Source organism: Glandiceps talaboti, chromosome 16, assembly GCF_964340395.1.
Source record: "Glandiceps talaboti chromosome 16, keGlaTala1.1, whole genome shotgun sequence".
Taxonomy (NCBI): domain Eukaryota; kingdom Metazoa; phylum Hemichordata; class Enteropneusta; family Spengelidae; genus Glandiceps; species Glandiceps talaboti.
Genome location: NC_135564.1, coordinates 7,835,361 through 7,862,891, shown reverse-complemented (window position 1 = coordinate 7,862,891; position 27,531 = coordinate 7,835,361). Strand labels below are relative to the sequence as shown.

Genomic DNA, 27,531 nt, shown 5'->3' with positions numbered 1-27,531 from the left:
ACACCCCGCTACTGTCACCATTGTATCGCGATGATAGGACATACCAGTCTTATCGCTGTTGACAATCAGTAGTGAATACATTGTTAGTTGTGGTGTGGTGTGGTGTGGTGTGGTGTGGTGTGGTGTGGTGTGGTGTGGTGTGGTGTGGTGTAGTGTGGTGTGGTGTGGTGTGAGGATCTAGGAAAGGAGTGGGTCTCACAGGAGTGATGTAGGATATCATGTTATCAAATGATGTGTTTGAGCGGAGATGTTGACCTTGGCCGGTTCCGACAATCTCCGGCGATAGTGCGCCCGAGTAGTTTTGGGACTTTTGGCCTTCAGCTCAGTGAATTAGATCCATTGTGCTAGTATTGTGAAAAACCAATGCCTTTAAATTCAACAATGTGCTGGTAGCGGTGGGATCTTGTCCTAACCATGGATTTTTTTTATTTTTTCGGCGCCCTGTTTCAAAGAAAGGAAGAGGGGAGGGGGACTTTTTAGGAAACAAGAGAAGCAGGAAGAACTGCCAGTTACGGCGCTGGTTAAATTTCACCTTTACCCCCATTGCACTCACGCGCGGGTCACGGTCACGGAACTGGTGACGTGTTACTTTTTTAATACACGTACACCCTTTCGGTTACATCAGGCTTCTCCAGAATGTCAAGTGTTAGGTACTATTCAGGTGAAGACTATCACACTCACTTTGAGCCTAAAGTTTTTTATAATTCTTTTTACAAGAAACTGAATGTTCTAACGAAGGAATTGCTAGACTGCGATATTGAAACGTATAAAACCGGTAAGTAGGGCAGTTTGTAGTCATGCTTGCAGACGGTGCACAAGTCTAGATTACTGACATGACCCTCAACATAAACAACCTTCCCTTGGAGAAAGAAGGGACGACTTAACTTGCTCCCTGGGCTTACTCCGTATGCAAGCAGGATTGTAGGTAGTTCCATGCGAACCATATTATTCAACACGTAATATATAAGACCTTCATTGTCATGATAATTACTGTTTTAAAACTCGACACGCCCATCAGAAATGATGACAAACATAAAATTGATAGGTTTATTACGAAATGAGAACATGATAATGCAAACGTACTATGTTATCCAAACGAAAAACACAATAATGTACTATGTAGTTGCAATAATTGTAGCGTTTTGCTGCGATTTTGAGGGTGTTTTCGTCTGTTTTGGCGACTTGTCCAATCCTAGGTAAAACACAGTAAACCCAACTGCACAGCTTCTTAGCACGTCTTTTTATACTGAACATTTCAGTAAGAATCAAAGTTGTCAGAGTCAGCGTACGTTCAGGTCTAATATAATATTCAAGAAGCAAAGCATATCATAATTTAGTCAAGAGAATTTTCATTCCACCAACATCACCCCAAAAATTACAGTGAAGATTTTGAGATTAATGAAAGTGAATGTAGTATTATTTATGTCATGCCTTTTAAGTCTTCCTGCGATGTAAACACAAGGATTTTTCAATCTAAAATTAATCTCAATCAAATACTAAATTATATATGAAACGTGTTGATAGTGAATTGTGCTCCTTCTGTAGTAATGTTTCAGAAACCTTGAAGCACTTATTTTGGGATTGCACATATGTCACTTAGATCTGGAATGATTTCAATATTTGGTTTAACACATATTTTTATATGGATATTGAGCTAAAGTATAAAACTGTTATTTTTATGTTTTGGCTCAGACCCATTGGTGAATCTGTGTCTTAATTTGATTTAAAGGGTTATTTATACAAGTAGATTCCGTAAACAGATGGCATCTTTTGACACATTTTAATATTGGATTAAATTTCATTATCAATTAGAAAAACAGGCCGCAGTGAATAAGAATTAAATACATAAGTTTACAAATAAATGGAAAGATCTTGAGAATTTTTGTAACAATTTACAGACCTCACATCATTCATGCTATGTATGTTTTTCTTTTGTCTTTTGTTTTCTTTGTATGTGAAGTTTTGTGAATTTTGTATTTTTCTCTTTTTACCCTCGAGCACAGGGAATAAAACAATTTAAATTTAAAAGAAAAAAAGAAGGCATTGCAATGCATATTCATACTTAAGGAAACTCTGAAGCTTTACTGTAAGCCCTGACATTCTAGAATCTGTCTACCGTACTTTATAATACATAGAAAGTATTCTCACATTTAATATTGTATCATGGTTCAGGTATATATATATATATATATATATATATATATATATATATATATATATATATATATATATATATATATATATATATATATATATATATATATATATATATATATATATATATATATATATACCATATAAAATACAGTATCAAGCAAGATACACAGGAGCCATAACACTGTGTGTGTTTCATGCTGTTAAATTGATAGAACTTTTCGGTTCATATGTAGGGTATTTCTTTTCTGTCGAATATGAAACAACAACTACAAAAGTTTGTTTCTTAAAAAAATGACACGCTGACGCCATTTTCTAGTACGAGAAATGTTTAACTCAAGATAATACAATTGAATAAATACAGTTTCTTGCCACGTTTTGTGAATACAATATGAAATCATGGTGGTATTTATTTTCAGACAAGTTTAATGGACCACGGTTTCTGGAAGTTGGTAGTGGTCCAATTATACTTCATATGATTACTGCCAGTGCCAAGTTTTCTGAAATTGTTTGTGCGGATTATGCAAAACAAAACCGTAGGGAAGTCGAAAAATGGGTCAAGAGTGAACATGATGCTTTAGATTGGAGTCAATATTTCCATTATGTATGCGAAAGAGAGGGAAATGGGTAAGTTAAATAAATTGTATCATGTTAAAAAGATGGTAGTAATAATGTTTTAAAAATGTAACAGTAATTTTGATCTATTGGGCTAGTTTTTGTTATCAATTGTACATGATTTAGTCATTAGACGTTAGGTGCTCTCTCTCTCCTACGTCTATTATTCAATAAGTTCACACCAATTGTTTGCCCAAACACCATTTTCACTTTAGCCTGTTTACTGAGCTGTCGCGATACATCATTAGCTGGCCGTACCTCCTAGCTCTCAGTATGACCCGTTAACGATGTATCTCGACAGCACAGTACGTAAACAGGCTATTTTCACTTATCTGTCTAAAAGGACAACTGTGCGTCGGGACCAATCTGATTAAAATCCGATGTAGACTCTGTCGGCTAATCGTCACTTCATTTGACCATCAAGACGAAAACGTAAACATGTATCGCGAAGGTCAATTGAAGCAAAGTACCCGGAGGTAAAATAACAATGAACGATTAGCCGACATCTACGTCGGATTTTAATCAGAATTGCCCTGAAAATCAAAGTCATTCAATTCTCTGTAAATTTTGCCTATTAAAAGCTTATGCGTGGTTCTTTTGAAATAATCAAACTTTGGGGTTCACCATCTTGTCAACAAGGACATTGACACTATTATATTTTCCCATAGAGGATTCGGCGGCCATATTGGATTCTAAAATGACTATTAAGTTTTGATATAACTTTGACCTCTATTTCCATAATTTATACGTGAACCTATATTAATTTTAGGTGAGACCGGCTTGGAGTTTTCTTGCGCAAAGTAAAGCAGAAGTTTAAAGACTTTATTTCATTGGTGCATGCATTCTACTTTGAGCGAAAGTAGAATGCAAGGAGTTGAAAATATATCAACCATCTAACAAGTAAATAATAATACTGTTTAGAACTAAATAATTAATATTTGTGACATGCATGTATTAAGAATTGAAACTCATATTCTGTCCTACTCAACTATACAAGGCTATCGCTTAAATTTCCTGAAATATAATACTAACCATCGTTATATGGCGTCTCCATTTTTGTCTCTATTCAGTGAATCTCCAGATGACCGTGCCGAGAAATTACGCAAGTCATTGAAAGACGTTGTTTACTGTGACATTCACCAAAGTAATCCACTGCATCCGAGGGTGTTCGAGCCTTTCGACGCCATTTTTTCATCCTTGTGTGTCGAATCAGCTTGTTTGACAAAGGAGTCTTACATGCAAGCAATTCAGAACTTAGGAAATATTCTGAAACCGAAAGGAAGTTTGATTTTACTTGAAGCAATGGATGAAACATTTTGTAAAATTGGAGATTTTACCTTTGCAGCTTTCTGCGTTCAGGATGATTTCATTAAAGACTGTCTTAAAACTGCAGGGTTTACGGATATAGTTTTTAAACGATTTGATGTTCCAGACGAACTGAAGTTCATCGCAGATGATTGCAATTATTATGCATATGTGAAAGCAAAGAAAATTTGAACAAAAATGCAAACTTTGCAGTGATGAATTTAGATTTGCTAAATATATCTGCAGTCACATCCAAATGGTAATGCAACAGAAGTATTAATCGTTTCGATAAAAAGACATAATCAGTGCTTGGAATCAAATGTAATCTAAGTGGGGAAGGATAACGTCTCGGTGTAATACCATCAGATAATATGCTATCACATTAACATTGATTGAGCTAGCTGGTGTGTTTTTACATAACACATGCGCATTCGACGCCATAACCATACAAGAAGTAGAGTAGAATAGAGTAGAGAAGAGTAGAGTAGAGTAGAGTAGAGTATATTTTATTTGAAACGAAATTACGTCATATAAGAACATAATTTATGGTCAATGATATACTGAATACAATGTAACTACACAACAATAAAATAACACCCAACTACTAATGATTGCAAAAAAGTTAAACCGATTTGATTTGAGTAATAGTGTTAATGAATTTACCCATACTGTTGGCAATAAACCCATCCTTAGTTCTCATTAGTTAATGGAATGCATCAATATTTGTTAGTTTTGATATAGTTTCATCGTAGACTGATAACTTATTAAATTTTGATTTTGGCTTTATTATTGGAATGGTTTTTTACATTCTAGTAAAGCATGAATTTCATTGCCAACAGACTGTGTTGTACACATCTTACAAAAATCTTTGCTCTGGAGGTACGCCAATATATCTTGTTTTTTCAATAGGTAAATTATGTGCCGATATTCTGAATTTGGCGATGCTAATTCTGTGACTGACATTATGCTCTAAGTCTAGATATGGTTCAAATCATAGGTTAATTTGAATTTGTTGTAAGTGCGTAATTTATTATTATTTAATTTGTGAAGATTTGGTACCCAAATGTTAGTCATATATATATTTGATTTAGTTTACTTTCAAAAGTTTGGATATCTTTGATGTCCTCACCAGCTTCAGTTACATGTTTTTATTTTCTCAATGAAAGTTGACCATGTATTAAGCTTGCTATTTTTTTTCTGTGATGAAAGCATAGTGAACTAGTTGACTGCAATCTTTACTTTTTATTCTATTCCAGAATTTTAACACTTGAACACAAACTTTTACAATAACTGGATAGCTGCCTACTTCTCTGCTCTAACAGCAGTATTTGTGGCATGTTCATTTAAACCTAGTATTTGCTTACAAAATGTTGTATGTAGTTGTTCAAACTTTGATTTATCATTAAATAATTTTTGAATAATAATTTTAATAATTTCTTTTACAAGAAGTATGTTCCAGAAATAAAAAATGTCCCTAAAGTTTGGTGGCCAACCTTTCTCATAAATGAGAATAAGCCCCTCTTGGTGTCTTTAAGTAATTACGGTCCAACCGAAACCTATACTAATAAATTTCTCGTCCGTAAAGATTTCGGCGAACTCATCCGACGACTACAAGTACACATGATGTGATGTGAAGGTAGTCTGTAAGGTACGCCATGACCGGGCCCCCTCACACATCGGTCAACCCCTCGCACGCCGGTGAGGGCGGAGTAACACGACGTACCTTACAGTCCAGATGTGTAGGTTATTGTGTCCGTATATATCGAAGAATTTGGAAAAGAGCCATTCCACAATCGATAAATCGAGTGTAAAATGAATGGTGGTAGTTTCAATTTATAGTGAAATTTCACTTATCTATCAATACGACAAACTATTGTCAAATCTAGACAACACAATGTAAATGACTAAAAATACCGGTACATTTACGAATAGTTCGTAGTACAGTAAGTGTACAGATCGAGATATGATATTATACAGTGGTTACTATATATAGACTGTAAGATACGTCGTCATGGCGTACCTTGCAGACTATACTATATGCAAATCAAGAATACGAGTACAGGGCCTACAAGGTACTAGACTCGACTAAGTACGTTGCATTTCTATGAAGTGCTGTCAAACTTTGACTGGACCCAGTATTTGATAACTGTCACACCTACAGACAACTTGTCAGAGGGTTAAGCCATGTCTTTTTAAGTCACAGACAATGTAAATATAAAATAGCAATCGCCACTTCTCTATTTGCAAATACTATTGTAGTTGTGAAGGTAAATAAACGAAATGGGAATATGAGAGATGTTTGCTGTGTTTATAACACGTTACGTTGTTAGTTTCATTACAAATATATTGGCGAGAAAAATACAGAGGAAATCAAACATTTATTGTGAAGAAAATTTCGCAAAAGATCACAAGGTAAGGACATTTGGAAATAAAGTGAAAATGAAAATAATTTTGAAGCATTTGCAGTCACGAATTCCATCGCCCAGTTACACGCCTCCTTATCGGATTTGGTACTACTGTATTTTGGCAAAAGGGCTGAGGAGAAAAAGGAAAAGGGGGCACGAAAATGTGGAGATGCGAAAATTCTGATGGACGGTCTGAAAGGGGATGGTTTGCAATATGTTGTGCTTGAATTATAACTCTCTTCGTGCTAAATGAAGCCAAATAAGCAGCCGACCGTTTACCGCGTGTAATTTTGCAGAATTTCTTGTACTGTACACTTCATTACACAGACACAGACACAGACACAGACACAGACACAGACACACAGAAACAGACACAGACACAGACAGACACAGACACGCACACACACACACACACACACACACACACATAGACACAGACACGCACACACACATACGCACACACACACACACACAAAACCACATATACAGACACGTTTAGATCGAAAGGAAAATTGATCATTTCATTCTTGAGGTAGTGAAGATCATATTGAAGTCCATACAACTGATAGTTTGTTGATATAATGGTGATTTGTTTATATTTTTGATTTAGTATCTTTTCGGCATAATTTTTGTCTTCTCTACATATTATACCTTCTCAAATCAGTTATGTAACCTTGTGTATATTTATTGTCTTTTTATTTGAATACTTGTACGTTGACACTTGTACTTGAACTGTAATTCAAACCATTGCCAGTAGTCAGTAGACCCATAGCTCCACATATATATAATTATATATATGTTACTTCACGCTGATCGCTTCGCGCATGCTCAAAACGTCAACTTACAAATATCTTGTGCGTGCGCTTGCGGACATGTTTCTGGGCAGCGAGCTGGTTAAATTTCAAATATGATTAATTTATACCAGTTTTGAATAGTTGTTTTGTTGACCATCTGTACTTGCGCAATCTTAAAAGGTGAACAGGCATAATTTAGAATTAAGTAAACGCCTTTACATGCAACCGGTTAACTTATACAGTAACAGTTATGACTGCATTTTTAAAATATGGCTATCGAATGATTCAGAAAGAGTGTCTAAAAAGTTAAGAATCTGACACAAAAAATGAAAATGGGAAAAATTAGATATCTGTTTCGAAATATTTAAGCTGTCCCTTATGATGACTCAGAGATATATATACATCTCTATATCCAAATTATAATAGTGAAATATGAAACTGAGATTTCTAGGACAATGGTCGGATATTTGACAGACGGTGATTTATAGCAGGAAAACAGGGAATATTTGATATTTTGCCAAAATAAACACAATGCTTATCAAAATGATCCACGTTGTAACATTCGAATATGAATTAAAGTGGTACAAGTTGAGTTTATAAACTTTTTACTCAAGTGATAATACTTACGAAAAACTTTGATTAAATCATTCTAGTATATTGTAATGTCGACGTATATGCTTTCTATGACATTTCAGTTGGTTTCTGGCCTTGTTAGGACAGTTGATCGCATAGTAGGGAGTTCTTGTACATTTTTATACGTATGATAAATTACGTCATTGGATCACTCATAAGTTAGTCCTTATACCAGGTTTGAGTTCAGCCAATTGTATGAGTGATGGTTAAGTGTACATCAGTAAATAGAATATTGTGAGAAAATTTTAATATTCAGACAAATAGTTACAATAAAAATAAAAATAAAAATTGTATGTGTGGAAACGGGCTACAAATGTCAAATTCCCAAACAATTGTGCCGAGCCTCTTTGTAAAGTTTCTTATCAAAAGGTTTATATTGACCTTGGTTCCGACAATCTCGATAGTGCACCCGAGTAGTTTTGGGATTTTTGGCCTTCAGCTCAGTGAATTAGATCCATCGCGCTAGTATCGAAAAGCCAATGCCTTTAAATTCAACAATGTGCTGGTAGCGGTGGGATCGGGTCCTAATCATGGATTTTTTTTTCTTTTTTCCAGCGCCCTGTTTTAAAGAAAGGAAGAGGGGGACTTTTTAGTAAAGAAGAGAAGCAGGGGAGTCGCGTTTTAGCGGGCAACAGATAGGGCTTGATGCCCCCCCCCCCCATGTAATATTACTGAAGACTCCTTTACAAGAGAAGCAGCAAGAACTGCCAGTTACGGCGCCATCGTGGCGCACGTTATCACCTTTACCTCACTACACTCACAAGCGGGTCACCATCAGAACTGGTGACGTGTTACTTTTTCATACAGACATTTCGGTTACATAAGGCTTCTCCAGAATGTCAAGTGTTAGGTACTATTCAGGTGAAGACTATCACACTCACTTTGATCCTAAAGTTTATTATAATTCTTTTTACAAGAAACTGAATGTTCTAACGAAGGAATTGCTAGACTGCGATATTGAAACGTATAAAACCGGTAAGTAGAGCAGTTTCTAGATTACTGACATGACCCTCAACATAAACAACCTTCCCTTGGAGAAAGAAGGGACGACGTAACTTACTCCCTGGGCTTACTCCGTATGCAAGCAGGATTGTAGGTAGTTCCATGCGATCCATATTATTCAACACGTAATATATAAGACCTTCATTGTTATGATAATTACTGTTTTAAAACTCGACACGCCCATTAGAAATGACGACAAACATAAAATTGATAGGTTTATTACGAAATGAGAACATGATAATGCAAACGTACTATGTTATCCAAACGAAAAACACAATAATGTACTATGTAGTGCAATATGCTGAATGTGTTGTGATGACTATGGTTTTATCAACATTTATCGTACTCTGTTGAACATGTGTTGGTAAAATGTGCCAAACATGAAATACTTGAGCTAATGACTTCGTCCAATATGTATATATGTCCAATCCTAGGTAAAACACAGTAAACCCAACTGCACAGCTTGTTAGCAGGTGTTTTTATACTGAACATTTGAGTAAGAATCAAAGTTGTCAGCGTATGTTCAGGTCTAATCTAATATTCAAGAAGCACAGCATATCATAATTTAGTCAAGAGAATTTTCATTCCACCAACATCCCAAAATAAATTACAGTGAATATTTTGAGATTAATGAAAGTGAATGGAGTATATATTCATATCATGCCCTTTTAAGTCTTCCTGTGATGTCAACACAATGATTTTTCAATATAATATTAATCTAAATTGCATAATGACAAATACTAAATTATATAAGATGAAACGTGTTGATAGTGAATTGTGCTTCTTCTGTAGTAATATTTGTGAAACCTTGAAGCACTTATTTTGAGATTGCACATATGTTACTAAAATCTGGAATGATTTCAATATTTAGTTTAACACTGGCGTGACATATTTTTATATGAATTTTGAGCTAAACTATAAAACTGTTATTTTATGTTTTGGCTCAGACCCATTGTTGAATCTGTGTCTTTATTTATACAAGTAGATTCCGTAAACAGACGCCATCTTTTGACACATTTTAATATTGTATGAAAGTTCATTATCAATTAGAAAAAACCGGCCGCAGTGAATAAGAATTAAATACATAAGTTTACAAGTAAATGGAAAGATCTCGAGAATTTTTGTAACGATTTACAGACCTCACATCATTCATGCTGTGAATGTTTTTCTTTTGTTTTTTGTCTTTTTTGTATGTGAAGTTTTGTGAATTTTGTATTTTTTCTCTTTTTACCCTCGAGCACAGGGAATAAAACAAATTTAAATTTTTTTTAAAAAGAAAAGAAAAAAAGAAGGCACTGCAACGCCTATTCATGCTTAGGAAACCTAATGTAAGCCCTGACGTTTTAGAATCTGTCTACCGTACTTTATAATACATAGAAAATATTCTCACATTTAATATTGCATCATGGTTCAGGTATCTGTCAGTTTAAAGACAAGTCGAGGCTTACAAGAATAGTAAATACCTATAGTAGGATCATAGGTAATAAACAGAAAGACCTTGGTGACCTATATAATTTAGAACTCCATAGGAAAGAATCAACCATTGTAAGTACCGTCGTCTTCACATTATGATATATATATTTTCTAGTTTGAGAAAAAGTTTAGCTGAAGATAATACAATTGAATGAATACAGTTTCTTGCCACGTTTTGTGAATATAATATTAAATCATGGTGGTATTTATTTTCAGACAATTTTAATGGACCACGGTTTCTGGAAGTTGGTAGTGGTCCAATTATACTTCATATGATTACTGCCAGTGCCAAGTTTTCTGAAATTGTTTGTGCGGATTATGCAAAACAAAACCGTAGGGAAGTCGAAAAATGGGTCAAGAGTGAACATGATGCTTTAGATTGGAGTCAATATTTCCATTATGTATGCGAAAGAGAGGGAAAGGGGTAAGTTAAATAAATTGTATCATGTTAAAAAGATTGTAGTAATAATGTTTTAAAAATGTAACAGTAATTTTGATTTATTGGGCTAGTTTTTGTTATCAATTGTACATGATTTAGTCATTAGACGTTAGGGGCTCTCTCTCCTATGTCTATTATTCAATAAGTTCACACCAATTGTTTGCCAAAACACACATTTTCACTTTAGCCTGTTTACTGAGCTGTCGAGATATATCATCGTTAACTGGCCGTACCTCCTAGCTCTCAGTATGACCAGCTAACGATGTATCTCGACAGTACAGTAAACATGCTATTTTCACTTATCTGTCTAAGGATAACTACGCGTCGGGACCAATCTGATTAAAATCCGATGTAGATGTCGGCTAATCGTTCATTCGGCCATCAAAACGTAAACATGTATCACGAAGGTCAATTGAAGCAAAAGTACCGAGGTAAAACAACAATGAACGATTAGCCGACATCTATACATCGGATTTTAATCAGAATTGCCCTGAAAATCAAAGTCATTCAATTCTCTGTAAATTTTGCCTATTAAAAGCTTAGTATGCGTGGTTCTTTTGAAATAATCAAACTTTGGGGTTCACCATCTTGTCAACAAGGACATTGACAATATTATATTTTCCCATAGAGTATTCGGCGGCCATATTGGATTCTAAAATGACGATTAAGTTTTGATATAACTTTGACCTCTATTTCTATAAATTATACGTGAACCTATATTGATTTTAGGTGAGACTAGGTTGGAGTTTTCTTGCGCAAAGTAAAGCAGAAGTTTAAAGACTTTATTTCCTTGGTGCATGCTTCTACTTTGAGCGAAAGTAGAAAGATGCAAGGAGTTGAAAATCTATCAACTATCTAACAAGTAAATAATAATGCTGTTTAGAAGTAAATAATTAATATTTGTGACATGCATGTATTAAGAATTGAAACTCATATTAACTAATAATAACTCATATACTCAGCTATACAAGGCTATCGCTTAAATTTCCTGAAAAATAATACCAACCATCATTATATGGCGTCTCTATTTTTGTCTATATTCAGTGAATCTCCAGATGACCGTGCCGAGAAATTACGCAAGTCATTGAAAGACGTTGTTTACTGTGACATTCACCAAAGTAATCCACTGCATCCGAGGGTGTTCGAGCCTTTCGACGCCATTTTTTCATCCTTGTGTGTCGAATCAGCTTGTTTGACAAAGGAGTCTTACATGCAAGCAATTCAGAACTTAGGAAATATTCTGAAACCGAAAGGAAGTTTGATTTTACTTGAAGCAATGGATGAAACATTTTGTAAAGTTGGAGATATTACTTTTGCAGTTTTCTGCGTTCAGGATGATTTCATTAAAGACTGTCTTAAAACTGCAGGGTTTACGGATATAGTTTTTAAACGAATTGATGTTCCAGACGAACTGAAGTACATCGCAGATGATTGCAATTATTATGCATATGTGAAAGCAAAGAAAATTTGAACAAAAATGCAAACTTTGCAGTGATGAATTTAAATTTGCTAAATACAGCTGCAGTCACATCCAAATGGTAATGCGACAGAAGTATTAATTGTTTCGATAAAAAAGACATAATCAGTGCTTGGAATCAAATGTAATCTAATTGGTGAATGATAACGTCTCGGTGTACTACCATCAGGGAATATGCCATCACATTAACAGTGATTCAGGTAGCTGGTGTGTTTTTACATAACGCATGCGCATTTGACACTATAACCCTACAAGAAGTAGAGTAGAGTAGAATAGAGTAGAGTATATTTTATTTGAAATGAAATATTACGTCATACAAGAACATAATTTATGGTCAATGATATACAGAATGCAATGCGACTACACAACAATAAAATGTACTAATGTACTAATGATTGCAAAAAAGTTAAACCGATTGATGAATTTGAGTTACCCAGACTGTTGGCAATAAACCCATCATTAGTTCTCATTAGTAGAAGGAATGCATCAATAATTGTTAGTTTTGATATAGTTTCATCGTAGACTGATAACTTATTAAAAAATTTGATTCTGCCTTTATTATTGGAATGTTTTTTACATTCTAGTAAAGCATGAATTTCATTGCCAACAGACTGTGTTGTACACATCTTACAAAAATCTTTGCTCTGGAGGTACGCCAATATATCTTATTTTTTCAATAGGTAAATTATGTGCCGATATTCTGAATTTGGCGATGCTAATTCTGTGACTGACATTATGCTCTAAGTCTAGATATGGTTCAAATCATAGGTTAATTTGAATTTGTTGTAAGTGTGCAATTTATTATTATTTAATTTGTGAAGATTTGGTACCCAAATGTTATTCAGATATATTTGATTTAGTTTACTTTCAAATGTTTGGATATCATTGACGTCATCACCAGCTTCAGTTACATGTTTTTATTTTCTCAATGAAAGTTAACCATGTATTAAGCTTGCTATTTTTTTCTGTGATGAAAGCATAGTGAACTAGTTGACTACAATCCTTACTTTTTATTCTATTCCAGAATTTTAACACTTGAAAATAAACTTTTACAATAACTGGATAACTGCCTACTTCTGCTCTAACAGCAATATTTGTGGCATGTTTATTTGCACCTAGTATTTGCTTAAAAATTTCATATGTAGTTGTTCAAACTTTGATTTATCATTGAATAATTTTTGAATAATAATTTTGATAATTTTTCTACAATAAGTATGTTCTCTTCTGTCGCTGACAGTCAGAAATTAAAAATGTCCCTAAAGTTTGGTGTCCAATCTTTGTTATAAATGAGAATAAGTCCCTCTTGGTGTTTTTAAGTAGTTACGGTCCAACCGAAACCTAATAAAATTCCGGTCCGTAAAGATTTCGGCGAACTCATCCGTCGACTACAAGTGCACATCATATGACGTGAAGGCAGTCCGACGTCCTTAAGATACGCAATGACGGGGCGCCCTCACACGTCGGTCAACCCCGCTCACGCCGGTGAGGGCGGAGCAACACGACGTACCTTACAGTCTAGATGTGTAGGTTATTGTGTCCGTATATATCGAAGAATTTGGAAAAGAGCCATTCCACAGTCGAAAGATCGAGTGTAAAATGAATGGCGGTAGCTTTAATTTATAGTGAAATTTCACTTATCTATCAACACGACAAACTATTGTCAAATCTAGACAACACAGTGTAAATGACTAAATACATTTACGAATAGTTCGTAGTACAGTAAGTGTACAGATCGAGATATGATATTATACAGTGGTTACTATATATAGACTGTAAGATACGTCGTCATGGCGTACCTTGCAGACTATACTATATGCAAATCAAGAATACGAGTACAGGGCCTACAAGGTACTAGACTCGACTAAGTGTGTTCCATTTCTATGAAGTGCTGTCAAACTTTGACTGGACCCAGTATTTGATAACTGTCACACCTACAGACAACTTGTCAGAGGGTTAAGCCATGTCTTTTTAAGTCACAGACAATGTAAATATAAAATAGCAATCGCCACTTCTCTATTTGCAAATACTATTGTGGTTGTGCAGGTAAATAAACGAAATGGGAATATGAGCGATGTTTGCTGTGTTTATAACACGTTGTTAGTTTCATTACAAATATATTGGCGAGAAAAATACAGAGGAAACCAAACATTTATTGTGAAGAAAATTTCGCAAAAGATCACATGGTAAGGACATTTTGAAATGAAGTGAAAATGAAAATAATTTTGAAGCATTTGCAGTCACGAATTCCATCGCCCAGTTACACGCCTCCTTATCGGATTTGGTACTACTGTATTTTGGCAAGGGGGCTGAGGAGAAAAGGGAAAAGGGAGCACGAAAATGTGAAGATGCGAAAATTCTGATGGACGGTCTGAAAGGGGATGGTTTGCAATATGTTGTGCTTGAATTATAACTCTCTTCGTGCTAAATGAAGCCAAATAAGCAGCCGACCGTTTACAGCGTGTAATTTTGCAGAATTTCTTGTACTGTACACTTCATTACACAGACACAGACACACACCGACACTGACACCGACACACACACACACACACACACACACACACACACACACACACACACAACCACATATACACACACGTTTAGATCGAAAGTAAAATTGATCATTTCATTCTTGAGATAGTGAAGATCATATTGAAGTCCATACAACTGATAGTTTGTTGATATAATGGTCATTTTATATTTTTGATGTAGTATCTTTTCGGCATCATTTTTATTCTTCTCTATATATTATACCTTCTGAAATCAGTTATGTAACCTTGTGTATATTTATTGTCTTTTCATTTGAATACTTGTACATGTACTTGAAATGTAATTCAAACCATTTCCAGTAGTCAGTAGACCCATAGCTCCATATATATATATATATATATATATATATATATATATATATATATATATATATATATATATATATATATATACTTACTACACGCTGATCGTTTCGCGCATGCTCAAAACGTCAACTTACAAATATCTTGTGCGCGTGCGCTTGCGGACATGTTTCTGGGCAGCGAGCAGGTTAAATTTCAAATTTGATTAATTTATCCCAGTTTTGAATAGTTCTTTTGTTGACCATCTGTACTTGCGCAATCTTAAAAGGTGAACAGGCCTAATTTAGAATTAAGTAAACGCCTTTAGATGCAACCGGTTAACTTATACAGTAATAGTTATGACTGCATTTTTAAAACAGGGCTATCGAATGAGTCAGAATGAGTGTCTAAAAAGTTAGGAATCTGACACAAAAAATGAAAATGGGAAAAATTAGATATCTGTTTCGAAATATTTAAGCTGTCCCGTATGATGACTCAGAGATATATATACGTCTCTATACCCAAGTTTTAATAGTGAAATATGAAACTGCGATTCCTAGGACAATGGTCGGATATTTGACAGACGGTGATTTATAGCAGGAAAACAAGGAATATTTGATATATTGCCAAAATATACACAATGCTTATCAAAATGATCCACGTTGTAACATTCGAATATGAATTAAAGTGGTACAAGTTGAGTTTATAAACTTTTTACTCAAGTGATAATACTTACGAAAAACTTTGATTTAAATATTCTAGCATATTGTTAATGTCGACGTATATGCTTTCTATGACATTTCAGTTGGCTTCCGGCCTTGTTAGGACAATTGCTTGCATAGTAGGGAGTCCTTGTACATTTTTATACGTATGATAAATTACATCATCGGATCATTCATAAGTTAGTCCTTATACCAAGTGATGGTTAAGTGTACATCAGTAAATAGAATATTGTGAGAAAATTTTGATATGCAGACAAATAATTACAACCCCAAAACATATTCAGCTAACCAGCCTTTTGCCTATTTAACTTTATGATAACTTGTATTCCCGAATATTTATCGTTTCAACGAATTTTTACTTCAAGCTGACGACAAGGTACGGTTCTTTTGCCACAGTCAACACAATCTATGCTGTTTGTGAAAAGACATGAAAATAATATTTGATATAAATGTTGACAGTTTATTAACTTTTAAACTGAAATGTATATCACTCCATTAGCGTGCATTGTTTCTATGATTCGGTTCTAAAATGTAGTTTTGTTGTGACAAAAAATTATGGTAAGTTTAGAATTTATGTTACTTGATTTTGGCGGGAAAGGAATCGCTCTGAAACAATGGTGGCCAGACGATGTGTAATTCCCGCCTACCAAGTTTAAAATAGGAATGACGACATAAAATCTTGATATTTAACAGCTGCAGTATTCTGTCTCCTGTCAGATAAACTTACAGCCGGCTAGCCTAAATCTAATCGTGAGTAATTCAAGAATTTCTTCAAGTACGGCTGACCTCCTTTTTAATAGCCAGACGCGAGGTGATGAATCTGTACATTTGGCATTGATTCGTCAGATCCCCAGGCGTCAGATTCTCAGAGTCGCACTTTCATTATGTCGACTTGCGATAAATGTAGACCATAGGTTCAACTCCGAAAAAAGTCGTGTTTACACTTCGTGTGAAACTAAGCTGTAACAAAGTGTCACGTTATTTTAAGAGTTACACAAACAAATATTAAACTTTGCTCTCTCATTGTGTGGTGTATTTATTATGTAAACCATAAATTTTCAGTCTGGCTAGATGACAACAGTGTGATTACATCAGTGCACAAAGTAAAATAACTACGGGTTTTCTCTTGCATAATTTGTATTTCAGTTAATAAGTTTAGGATTTCACTTTATATGATCTATGATTGGCCAAATGGCACTTATATTACAGTGACTCATTCGGATTTAGACATGAAACCGGACATCTCTCCACACCAACCAACATATGTGCAACGTAGTACGAACGAGAGCACTGGTCAATACTGCCGACACTGTGACAGAAACATGGCTGAAGGGCGAAGGGAATGATAACACTCAGATGAGACCGCGCTCTTCGACTGAATATTTCACCGGCTGGAACAAGTGACACACATGCTGTATTAAAGGTTTGTTTTTTGTGTATGATTTATCCCTAAACATTCAAATACTTCAAATTATCTTGTTTCTCCACTTGTAGCGATATGCTAAACATGACATTCAGACATTTGCCCGTACATTTGACGACGGTTATCTGATTTGGTATGTTACTACTACAGTTATGCTCGTCATTAAATTAAACAGCGTTGAGATCTGCATTCCATGTGTGCCAAGCAAATCACCAAAACTTCGATACACTTACACAAAGAATAAAATCCGATATAATAAGAGATATAGTCATTCTTGTTATCAGAATAGCTATATAGCTATGAACCTAAAATATTGTAATATGTCTGCCTCGTGATTACACAAACCGAAACACTTAGACAGGCCTGTAACATATGGGACTACACTTCAAAATTGAATTGATGTCAAATAGCAGGGTTGCAACGAAAATGATTAATCATATTACATCTCAGTGTTTCCATGCTGAAGTGCCTTCAAAATTCGAGAAATCGGGCGTGATTTGTAAAGTTTGTCATTTTTCTCAATATATCAAATTCGTGTCCCCGGCTTCCATAAAATGGAATGACCTCCCATTGATAACCACAGGAACAAACCACACGTTGTGAGATAATAGGGGTGTTCAAGCGGAAACATACATCGTTTTATGAGAGGGTATACATGACACAATATCTGGTGTAAGGAGGGTAAGTTTTTAGCCTTTGTTTCACGTGTAAGCATAAAATATGTTCATAATAATATTCAAAACTATGTGAACTCGAGATTCAGTCGACCGCCGTTATCTCTGGCTATTCGAAGTATGTGTACGAGGTCAAGATGAAGGTCAGGCCATGACCTCGCTCCACATAGTGTAACTGAGAATAATTCGTCTGGATGGACAGGATGCAACCACATTTGTTTATCAAATTTCAAGGACAGTAAAGAAGAAAACCACTCTGCAATATTTTACCTTGTTATGTCACAATATTTATCAACTATCAAAAACAATCATTTGACCTGATCTGGTCGTACATGGAGCTAAAAATTATTTACACCCTGATTTTTGATTTTTTTTTGCCTAGAGGTCATCGATACCCAAATTCTGTCTTCACCCCGTCTTTCTCAATAAAAAATTATGAACCAAAGTTGTTTATGCTAATGAGTAAACCTCAAACTGTTACAGTTAGGAAAGATACGACGCCATGGATAGCCTATACACTACTCTATAGTTGTATGTTTGTGTATACGTTGATATGTGTGTGTGTGTGTGTGTGTGTGTGTGTGTGTGTGTGTGTGTGTGCGCGCGCGCGTGCGTGTATGTATGTGCATGTGTGTTTGGGTGCGTGCGCGCGTATTCACTTTCATGCGTGTTATTTTTTGTCATTATTTACAAGTTAAAATATGAAACGTCATATGTTTATTTAAACGTCATATATCCTCACAAATATCTGTTCATTTAAATACACTTACTGCAAATAACTTTCAATATAGTTCAGTTTCTTTTTGTATTGTCACTTTAAGTTGTACATATCTTGCATGTCTATTGCACAACTGTTTATTACCTCACATGAATATAATAGCGTGATTGTAGTCTGTCTGTTTGTTTGTTTGTTTGTTTGTTTGTTTGTATGTATGTATGTATGTATGTATGTATGTATGTATGTATGTATGTACGTATGTTTGTATGTATGTATGTATGTATGTATGTATGTATGTATGTATGTATGTATGTATGTATGTATGTATGTATGTATGTATGTATGTATGTATGTATGTCATAATGTGAAAGTGACCTTTTTTCTTCTTATACATAGAATAACCCGGATGTTGGACCTCTGCCATTTAAGTACAACTATAGAAGATTACGTACCATTCTCTCAAGCCAGAGCACACTAGGTGGATACGTTTTGGAAGGTGCCGTAAAGTGGCCTGTGATTTACGACGTTGGAAGATTACGTCATATATATAGGGGACACTGAAGTGACATCATGTCACTTGATCCATTTCATACATATTTATTGGATTTGTCAGGAAAATTGAGTGAAGGTGAGTCACAATCTGAATTGACCATCTACGTACAAATAACATTCACATTTACATGTAACATTTGCTTGGAGATGAAAGCTCGTGATCAGCGGGGTTTTTTGGTATTCATGTTATATCTGTAATGTGTCCCTGTTAAAAAGAATTGGCTATTTTGGGACAATAAAGTTGTATTGTATTGTATTGTATTGTATTGTATTGTATTGTATTGTATTGTATTGTATTGTATTGTATTGTATTGTATTGTATTGTATTGTATTGTATTGTATTGTATCGTATCGTATCGTATCGTATCGTATTGTATTGTATTGTATTGTATTGTATTGTATTGTATTGTATTGTATTGTATTGTATTGTATTGTATTGTAGCAGTATTGTATTGCATTGTATTGTATCGTCTTGTATCTATTTGTATACACATTACCACAAAACAACACATTTTGTGCAATGGTAACCATAACATAAATAATTGTAAAACTTTATATTAATCCAATGCACGTAATACATTGTGTCTGGTTTAATGCAGATGACCTGGCCAACCTGGTGACGTTGACAGGGGGACTCACGCCCAGTGTCACCAGGGCTGACAGAGAGAACATCTTGAAACATGGCGGTGTCAATATCCTTTTTGAGAAACTAAGAGCCCTAGATCATTTATCCAAAAATAAATGTGATGTGCTAATTCAACTCCTTCGTAACATAGACCGAAAAGATTTATCCGCGGAAGTCAAAACCAGATATGAACTTGGTTTTGATCGAGAGGTCGCTGATGACGATATTGTTCAGAAGATGGATGAGAGAAAGCGAAGTATTGAGATGCGTCGTTTAAAGAAACCGGTCGACGACACTGTGCTAATTGTGAAGTCCCCTGTTCGTAAACAATCAAGAAAGTCTTCACCTGTTAAGAAATGTAAGCAGTCTTCTTTTCTTTTTTATAGTTATGTTTTTAAACAAAACGTCATCCGGAAACTTCATCAATGTTTCTAAAAGTCACAGTTAAATTAAATAACATATCAACTTTCATTTGGAGTAACTTTGTTTTTATATCTCTTAGACGTAAATTTCTTGACCTGTGTTTTGTCTATAAATGTGTGAATTCTAGATTTATTTGCCCAGATATTCTTGATAAGTTTAATTTTTATGTTCCTCCAAGGTGTTTTAGATTTAGGGAAATTTTTAGGCTTCCCAACCACAATTGAAAGAGTTAATATATACAGACGGGTAATTTTACTTAATTTTGAATTTCTTTATGTTTATTGTATTTTCCTCATTGTGTAAAGGTATTGTGTAATTGTTATTGTGATGTATGGTACACGTTTTGTTCAATCATTTTTGTATTTTATCAAGGTCGTCCTGTTATTGGGCTAAGCCTGTTGGATGATGAATGAATAAAAAAAAAAAAAAAAAATCTCCAAAAAGTGAGAGATTTATTACTGACAACGCCACAATGTGTAGTGGCCATGTTTTGTATATTGTTCCGTGTGATTGTAGTTAACATCCTGTATACAAGGTACGGTGACGCCATTTCTAAACTTAGGCAATGAAATGGTACACTTTAGCACAAGACCACGATTTGTATGATAATTCAAACACTGATATTATAGATATTTGTCCTCGGTATGAACTTCCTCCAGTGTTTGGACATATACCATATTCATGATAACCTTTGACAAACTTTGTTAAACATTTACTATCTGTTCATCGGAAGGTTAGCCTGTTTACACAAATGTCATGGATCATCTGTGATTCTGGTTAGCCCTTCACTAGACCGAAGAAGCGGAATCACACAGGTCCACAGCGTAACCAGGTCTGGGAAGGTGTGTCCCCTAGCTCAAGGATACATTCAATATATAAGCAACGAAAAATGTTTTTTTTTTTTTTAAAGTAAACGAAAGAAAATATGATTTCCATCACTAGGGGTATTCAAACATTCTTTCATCATCATGTTTCAGCACAACAGCCTGAACAAGCTGCAACGCCTACGGCTACTCCAGTTACTACAACGAAAACCGACATAAAGAAAGCCGAGAAAGACCTTTTAAAGTCTGGTAGAATGATTAAAACCAAACGTGGGAGAGTTATGATAGTGGGTCAATTTGGTGTTGGTAAGACCAGTTTGAAGAGAAGTCTCTTTAAAGAAGAATTCAACCCAAAGCATGACGTCACAAAAGGAATTGATACTGTCCGTTTCTCAATTGATATCTCCAACTTTTTCTCGAAAGGTAAATCACTCAGAGAATATAGAGTCCCGCTAGAATGATACAGTCCTTTCTTAACACTATTTCAAAAAGAGAGCGAAATGTTGTCATGAAGCACGGTGAGTACTTCACCCCTGTCAACCCATCTCTCAGAGAGTGGAGATATGAGGCCGGTGAGGGCGGAGCGAAACGCCCATATCTAAGTATCAATTAGCTAAGATAGACACAGATATACTTCTTGTACTGCACAGTTGTTGATCCTAGGGACTGGTCTTTTTTGACTGACTGGGGTGTTTTTAAAGGCGAGGGTTGAGGCCATTTTAGAAAAGGTGGTCTTTTATAGGGTGGGGTTCCTATGACCATCGGGCTGGGGGGGGGGGGATGTCAAAACTTAATTTCAATATCAATACACCGAACCCATTATTTAAAAATGACCGACCTCTGTCGATCCAATTCAGTAAAAATAATCAGATAATTCCAGGAGACTATCAGCTTAAAGTGTTCAATTTTCCAACTTTGTTTTGCAGACTCGCCAAGAAATAAAGGTTCGCCAACTCAAATGGTTCTAAGGAAGTTGATAGCTGACAAGCTACAAGCTTTGTTACGGGAAAGACCGTCTGAAAATACCGTAAAAACAACCCCCAATCCGGTGAGAGTTGAAGATGGCGATAAAATTGAAAATATTACTCAGAGAAACAACAACGATGAAAACAGTCCCTTGATCCGACAGACATCTATGGAAAATGAAAATGAAGACCATACAGGTGACGATTTACAGATCCCAGACTTGCTGTCACAACTACTCTTCCAGGGGGAAGATGAAAAGAAAGTGTTAGAGGCTTTGAACTTGAATGACCTTGACATTGAGATTGAGATTGACAAAGACGCTTTCTACGACTTCACCTTATGGGACTTTGCTGGACAATGTGTTTATTACACAACTCACCAGGTAAAACAATTTAATTTTAATGTCGTGATTACTATATTACCGTCTTTCTGATTTTTCCTGTAATAAATTTAATTTCGTCGTCGTCGTCGTCGACGTCGTCGTCGTTGTTGTTGTTGTTGTTGTTGTTGTTGTTGTTGTTGTTGGTGGTGGTGGTGGTGGTGGTGGTGGTGTGTCCCGTTCCTTTGCCCTACCTCTCTTGTCTCCTTTCTCCCGTATACCTTCTCCGTGTCCTTTGTTTCGACGATCGTTATGTAATGGATAACGGGGATTGTAAATATAATTGTAAATGATTATAACATAAGAACTGAATATGTCGCAATTGTAGGTGTTTCTAGAAAACAAGTCCATCTTTGTACTAGTGGCTGATTCATCTCACGACTTGGACGAAGAATGCCCAGTTGACCAAGGAGAGTCAAGGGGTGAACGTCAGTGTTGGAGAAAGAAGATGAAATATGCAGGTGCGGCATTCTCTCTCTCTCTCTCTCTCTCTCTCTCTCTCTCTCTCTCTCTCTCTCTCTCTCTCTCTCTCTCTCTCTCTCTCTCTCTCTCTCTCTCTCTCTCTCTCTCTCTCTCTCTCTCTCTGTCTCTCTCTCTCTCTCTCTCTCTCTCTCTCTCTCTCTCTCTCTCTCTCTGCGTGTGCTTGTCTGTCAATATCCACCTTTCGTTTGTCTCCCTCTCTTTCCCCCTTTCCATGTGTCTTTTCCCGCTTTCATTTCTATTGTATATATAGTTTGAATATTTTTCCTCTATTTTTTCTTTCTCAATTCAGATTACCTAACGTTTTGGCTGAATTCCATCCACGCTTGTAGCAAGAAGTCAACAGAGACAATTACTATAGATGGCCATGAATACAAAGCACCACTAGTTATTCTAGTGGCGACCAAGAAAGATAAACTTAAAGATACTACTGAACAGGTGAGCTAAAGGGCCAAAATTGATAGAAACATGACAATAAGACCAGTCTTACTCTTGCATGATTGAGGATGGGCGGGGGGGGGGGGGTGAGGGGGGAAGCTATAGTTAGTATTTTCATTATCCATGTATTCGGTGTCATACAAAAATTCCTAGCATTTCCAGAGATTTTGTTTTGGTTTATAGCTGTCTGGTCGTTGGAAAAACAGATTTGGGATATTAGACCGAAAAAGATGGGATGTTTAGAAGACGGCGATGTATCCTCTGGCTAAAATAAAGCCTCTGTCTCATTCAAACACACGGCCACAGACAGATAGACACTTCAGAGACAGACAGACAGACAGACAGACAGACAGACAGACAGACAGGCACTGGGGTGGAAATTTAAAGCCTTAGCTGTGGTTCACCTCAGGTTACAAATCATTGGTTTTCCGTACACTTACAATGTAGAACCTCAGACCACTATAGAGAATTCTCTATAGTGGTCTGAGGTAGAACTAAAAACTCTAAAAGTTGCAAATTTTTATTTCAGGACGAATTCCTCCAAGATGTTCGACTGCATCTAGCAGAGACTTGTGAAGAGGCGTTCGATGCACACGTCTTCCACGAGTCTTTCATTGTGGACAACAGTAAGAGTGGAACTGACGAAGAGGACCCAGAAATTCAAAAGTTACGGGAATGTCTCAAATCCCTCGCAGATAAGCCACTTTTTACCGACACTGTTCCTGTCAACTGGCTTCGGTTGGAGCTCCTCTTGAAAGGGCTGAGAGACGTAAACAAGCGTGTGGTGGAGACCTCTTTCGTTGAGAATTGTGCATGGAAGGTTGGAGTAAAGAAAGAAGAGATGGATTTAGTTCTAAACTACTTCCACAAGACAGGAACTGCGTACCACTTCAAAGACCTACTAGTTCTTGAAGCAAGGTGGCTGACATCCATTTTGGGTCGAGTGATTTCTCTCAAATTGGGCGACATTCCGATTAACCATCCAAGGAAGGAACGCTTCCTGATTGACCTTCGTCGACATGGTATACTTCATAAGGAACTTCTGGATTTCATCTTAGATGAGGGGACTACTCCAAAAAGAAAGCGTAATGGGGAAGGTGACGAAAGTGGTGTAGTTTGGTATACAGTAAGCGACCATGGATCTCGTGAACATCTCGTGAGAGAAGAATCCAAATACCACGATGCTAAAATACAACTAATGGATCTCTTACTAAATTTCGACTTGGTGTACCAACTGACATCCGATGCATACATTGTGCCGTCCTTACTACAGATGGATAAGATCGAAACCGTTCCGTTGAGAGAAGAAAGAAATTGTCACACCATTCCACTCTATTACCATTTCGCTGGTGGGTTTCTTCCAGAAGGGTTGTATTATCGTCTCGTCGTCCGTTGCCTGGATCACTGGAAATGCGACGAATCACACCTAAAGAAGAATTTGAGATACCACCACGCTCGGTTCAGCATCGGGGAACGCCATAAACTGTCGCTCACCAAGTTTGGCCCAGACATCATCATGATCGTTTGGTATTCCAAATTCGACCGTACCTTTCAGAGCTTTCATCAGAAACCAGATGCAAAGAAATGCGTAGAGGCACGAATGTTTGTTGAAGAGGTTTTGAATGAGATCATCAAAACGTGGATGCCGTCGCTAAGATACGACGCAAAGGTCAGATGCAGTTGCCAAGGTCACATAGACAAACACGAAGGTCTTGATGAGGAGAAGTGGATCGGTGACAACGACGATTTTGTCTACCACAACGTCAAAGTTAACCCTCCATACCAAGTCAAGAAAGATGATGAAACCAAGGAAATGGACTTCTCAGTTGAGCACGTGAAGGCGAGAAAGTACACGGGATTGAATAGAGCGCAATGCAAAGAAATGTCATCTATGATGAACATGCTCCCAGTCCGTGTATGGTTTGGTAAGTTTTCCATAAGTCACCACAAAGGGAGCCGTGGTATTAGTAAGATATACAACTCGACATTCACTCGCCTCATTGTTTACCCTTTACTAGCATTGACGGGTTTATTTCCGTTTCACTTTTCATACAAAGACAATTTTACTTTTCGGAGTGTGTGTCATGCAGGTCGAGGGATAACCATAGTTATCATACATACGATTTCAGACATTATAGTGCAGTGTTCACTTAGTATACAAAAGATACAAAGCATGGTTATACTAGGGAGTCTAACTTTATTCCTTTCCATAGCCCGACCCTAAACTGAACTCCCTAGATTGAATGTAAACGTATTTTTTTGTGTGTGTGGATGTACTTTGACGAATCATTGACCACGATACTTCAAATTTTGGTACAATTGGCGTTGAATCTCTGTTGCCAGTCTGTCACCTGTTTTCCATCGTGATTGAGGTGTATATTTTCTGTTTCATTCACGTTTCATTTCTATTTTTTTTACATTATTTTCATCCTTTCTTTCATTGTTGTATTCTCTACTATTGCATTTTGCCTTACACCCACCCTATCTATTTATTGATTTATTTCGTTTGCTCTGTTCCCCTTTCTTTAACAGGAGTTTCAAACATGTTTATGAATGTCAGGGAATTCAAAGAGAGATTACCAAGACTCGGAGTAAGTAACTGTGTACACCAATTATCGTTCGTTTACTAACTACAAAAAAAGTCGTAACTTGCTCCATGCTTTTAATGTCGTCCTAACATTTGGAATCAGGAGGCACTCCCTTTGTGATTCATGTACAATGTACTATCATCAGTATACTACTAATTACCGTTGAGCATAATTTTAGTAAGAAATAACTTTTAATTTAAAAAAATGGATAAGTATAAAATTTATATAAAAAGTGAACTTTCAGCCTTGTCTGAAATAGTGCTTAAAAATCACTGATATGAGCTCAGTGAATAAAATTATGATCGAACTTCTTTGTTTTACAGGTGATAGCATTTTCCTGTGCTGTTGTCGTCTTCCTTTGGGTGTTTGCTGTCGGGTTACAGTCCGCCCTCTACGACTGCAGGTGGATATATTCCATGACTGGGGCTGCAGTCCTTGCTCAGTGTGTCGTTATTTTTGTGATAATCCTTTGTGCCTTCGCGATGGCTACGTGGCTGTGTATCTTCTATAGCAGAACAGATGAGGAGTACAGAAACGTGAGGGCGCTCTTCCTTGTTGTGTTTTCACTCATGTTTGTATTTCTTCCGTTCTTCACGAGTGAGGTAAGTGATAAATCAATTGCAATGTTGAGCTTTATTTGTTGTTGTTTTTATTGTTTTGTTTACTCGTGTTATTGATCATTTAGTATATAAACAATGCAGAAATTTCGATTAAATAATGATTTTCAAAACAATGCCACACATGAAGACACTTTATACGGGATGCAAGTACTCCTTTTTAATTGCGATGGGGGGGGGGGGGAACTAGTACATGTATATGCCATGATGGTGTTGCATGATGTTAAATATACATGTACAATTATTTCTTTCTTTATTTTTCTCAAATGTGCAGGTCGCCAAAATAGGCAATGCCGAACCATGTGTTCCAGAAATTCCTACCAATTCGACGTGAGCATAAGACACTGAAGAACCGTGTGTCGTCGGAGAGGGCAGTATACATGCTACATGACCGTGTGAGGAATTCAACTTTATCACCGAGATCTGTACATACTTTGTCACTATTTGCAGAACGAGATTGTTTGATCAACTGATTACAGCTGTCGGTTTTAACTTATTCTTGTGACAGATATCATCAGAGGGCTTGCAAATACGCAATTACTTTCATTTAAGTTCTTCGTAAACTATTTTAGACTTATTTGGTATCATTGCCTTTACCTCAAACCTTGTTTGGTGGTATGACCTTTGACATAATGTATACATTGTTCAAAATCGAAACAAACAAAATCTCCTCAACCAATGAGATATTAAAGGAGAACAAGTTGACGTTGACTCTATACTTTTTGGGCCGTACTTTTTGCAGTACGTACTACAGAAGCATGCCAAGCCATCAAGTTTTTCTATTGGCAGAACTGAACCCTCGTCTTGATGAATATAATTTACGAGCCATCCGATGACGTAATTTTTCATCCAATGACGTAATTTTTCAAACTTATGAAAATTCGAGGAAAATCCTACTGTGCAATCAACCGTTTTAACAACATCATAAGACAATCGTAATATAGAAGGTATACCTTGAGAGATTAACACTATATTTT

The 27,531-nt window shown here is 36.1% G+C and overlaps 3 protein-coding genes across 3 annotated transcripts in view; all 3 read left to right on the top strand.

Annotated features, from left to right (window-relative positions):
* Window positions 1-636: 636 nt before the first annotated feature.
* LOC144447736 (nicotinamide N-methyltransferase-like) lies at window positions 637-4,266 on the top strand. The gene is made up of 3 exons (XM_078137816.1): window positions 637-775; window positions 2,574-2,781; window positions 3,840-4,266. Exons 1-3 carry the CDS (start codon window positions 637-639, stop codon window positions 4,264-4,266), a joined length of 774 nt encoding a protein of 257 aa, XP_077993942.1.
* Window positions 4,267-8,742: 4,476 nt separating this feature from the next.
* LOC144447735 (nicotinamide N-methyltransferase-like) lies at window positions 8,743-12,291 on the top strand. Its single transcript, XM_078137815.1, has 3 exons — window positions 8,743-8,881; window positions 10,598-10,805; window positions 11,865-12,291. Exons 1-3 carry the CDS (start codon window positions 8,743-8,745, stop codon window positions 12,289-12,291), a joined length of 774 nt encoding a protein of 257 aa, XP_077993941.1.
* A 4,840-nt stretch (window positions 12,292-17,131) lies between these two features.
* LOC144447734 (uncharacterized) overlaps window positions 17,132-27,531 on the top strand; it is an 11,311-nt gene continuing 911 nt past the window's right edge. The window contains exons 1-11 of the mRNA XM_078137814.1: window positions 17,132-17,270; window positions 19,059-19,290; window positions 19,814-20,197; window positions 21,240-21,509; window positions 22,013-22,434; window positions 22,760-22,892; window positions 23,204-23,349; window positions 23,879-25,274; window positions 25,882-25,940; window positions 26,261-26,539; window positions 26,829-27,531. The exon at window positions 26,829-27,531 is cut by the window's right edge and continues 911 nt beyond it. Coding sequence (XP_077993940.1) covers window positions 19,233-19,290; window positions 19,814-20,197; window positions 21,240-21,509; window positions 22,013-22,434; window positions 22,760-22,892; window positions 23,204-23,349; window positions 23,879-25,274; window positions 25,882-25,940; window positions 26,261-26,539; window positions 26,829-26,888 — 3,207 coding nt within the window. The 5' untranslated portion in view covers window positions 17,132-17,270; window positions 19,059-19,232 and the 3' untranslated portion in view covers window positions 26,889-27,531. The remainder of the gene's footprint in view (window positions 17,271-19,058; window positions 19,291-19,813; window positions 20,198-21,239; window positions 21,510-22,012; window positions 22,435-22,759; window positions 22,893-23,203; window positions 23,350-23,878; window positions 25,275-25,881; window positions 25,941-26,260; window positions 26,540-26,828) is intronic.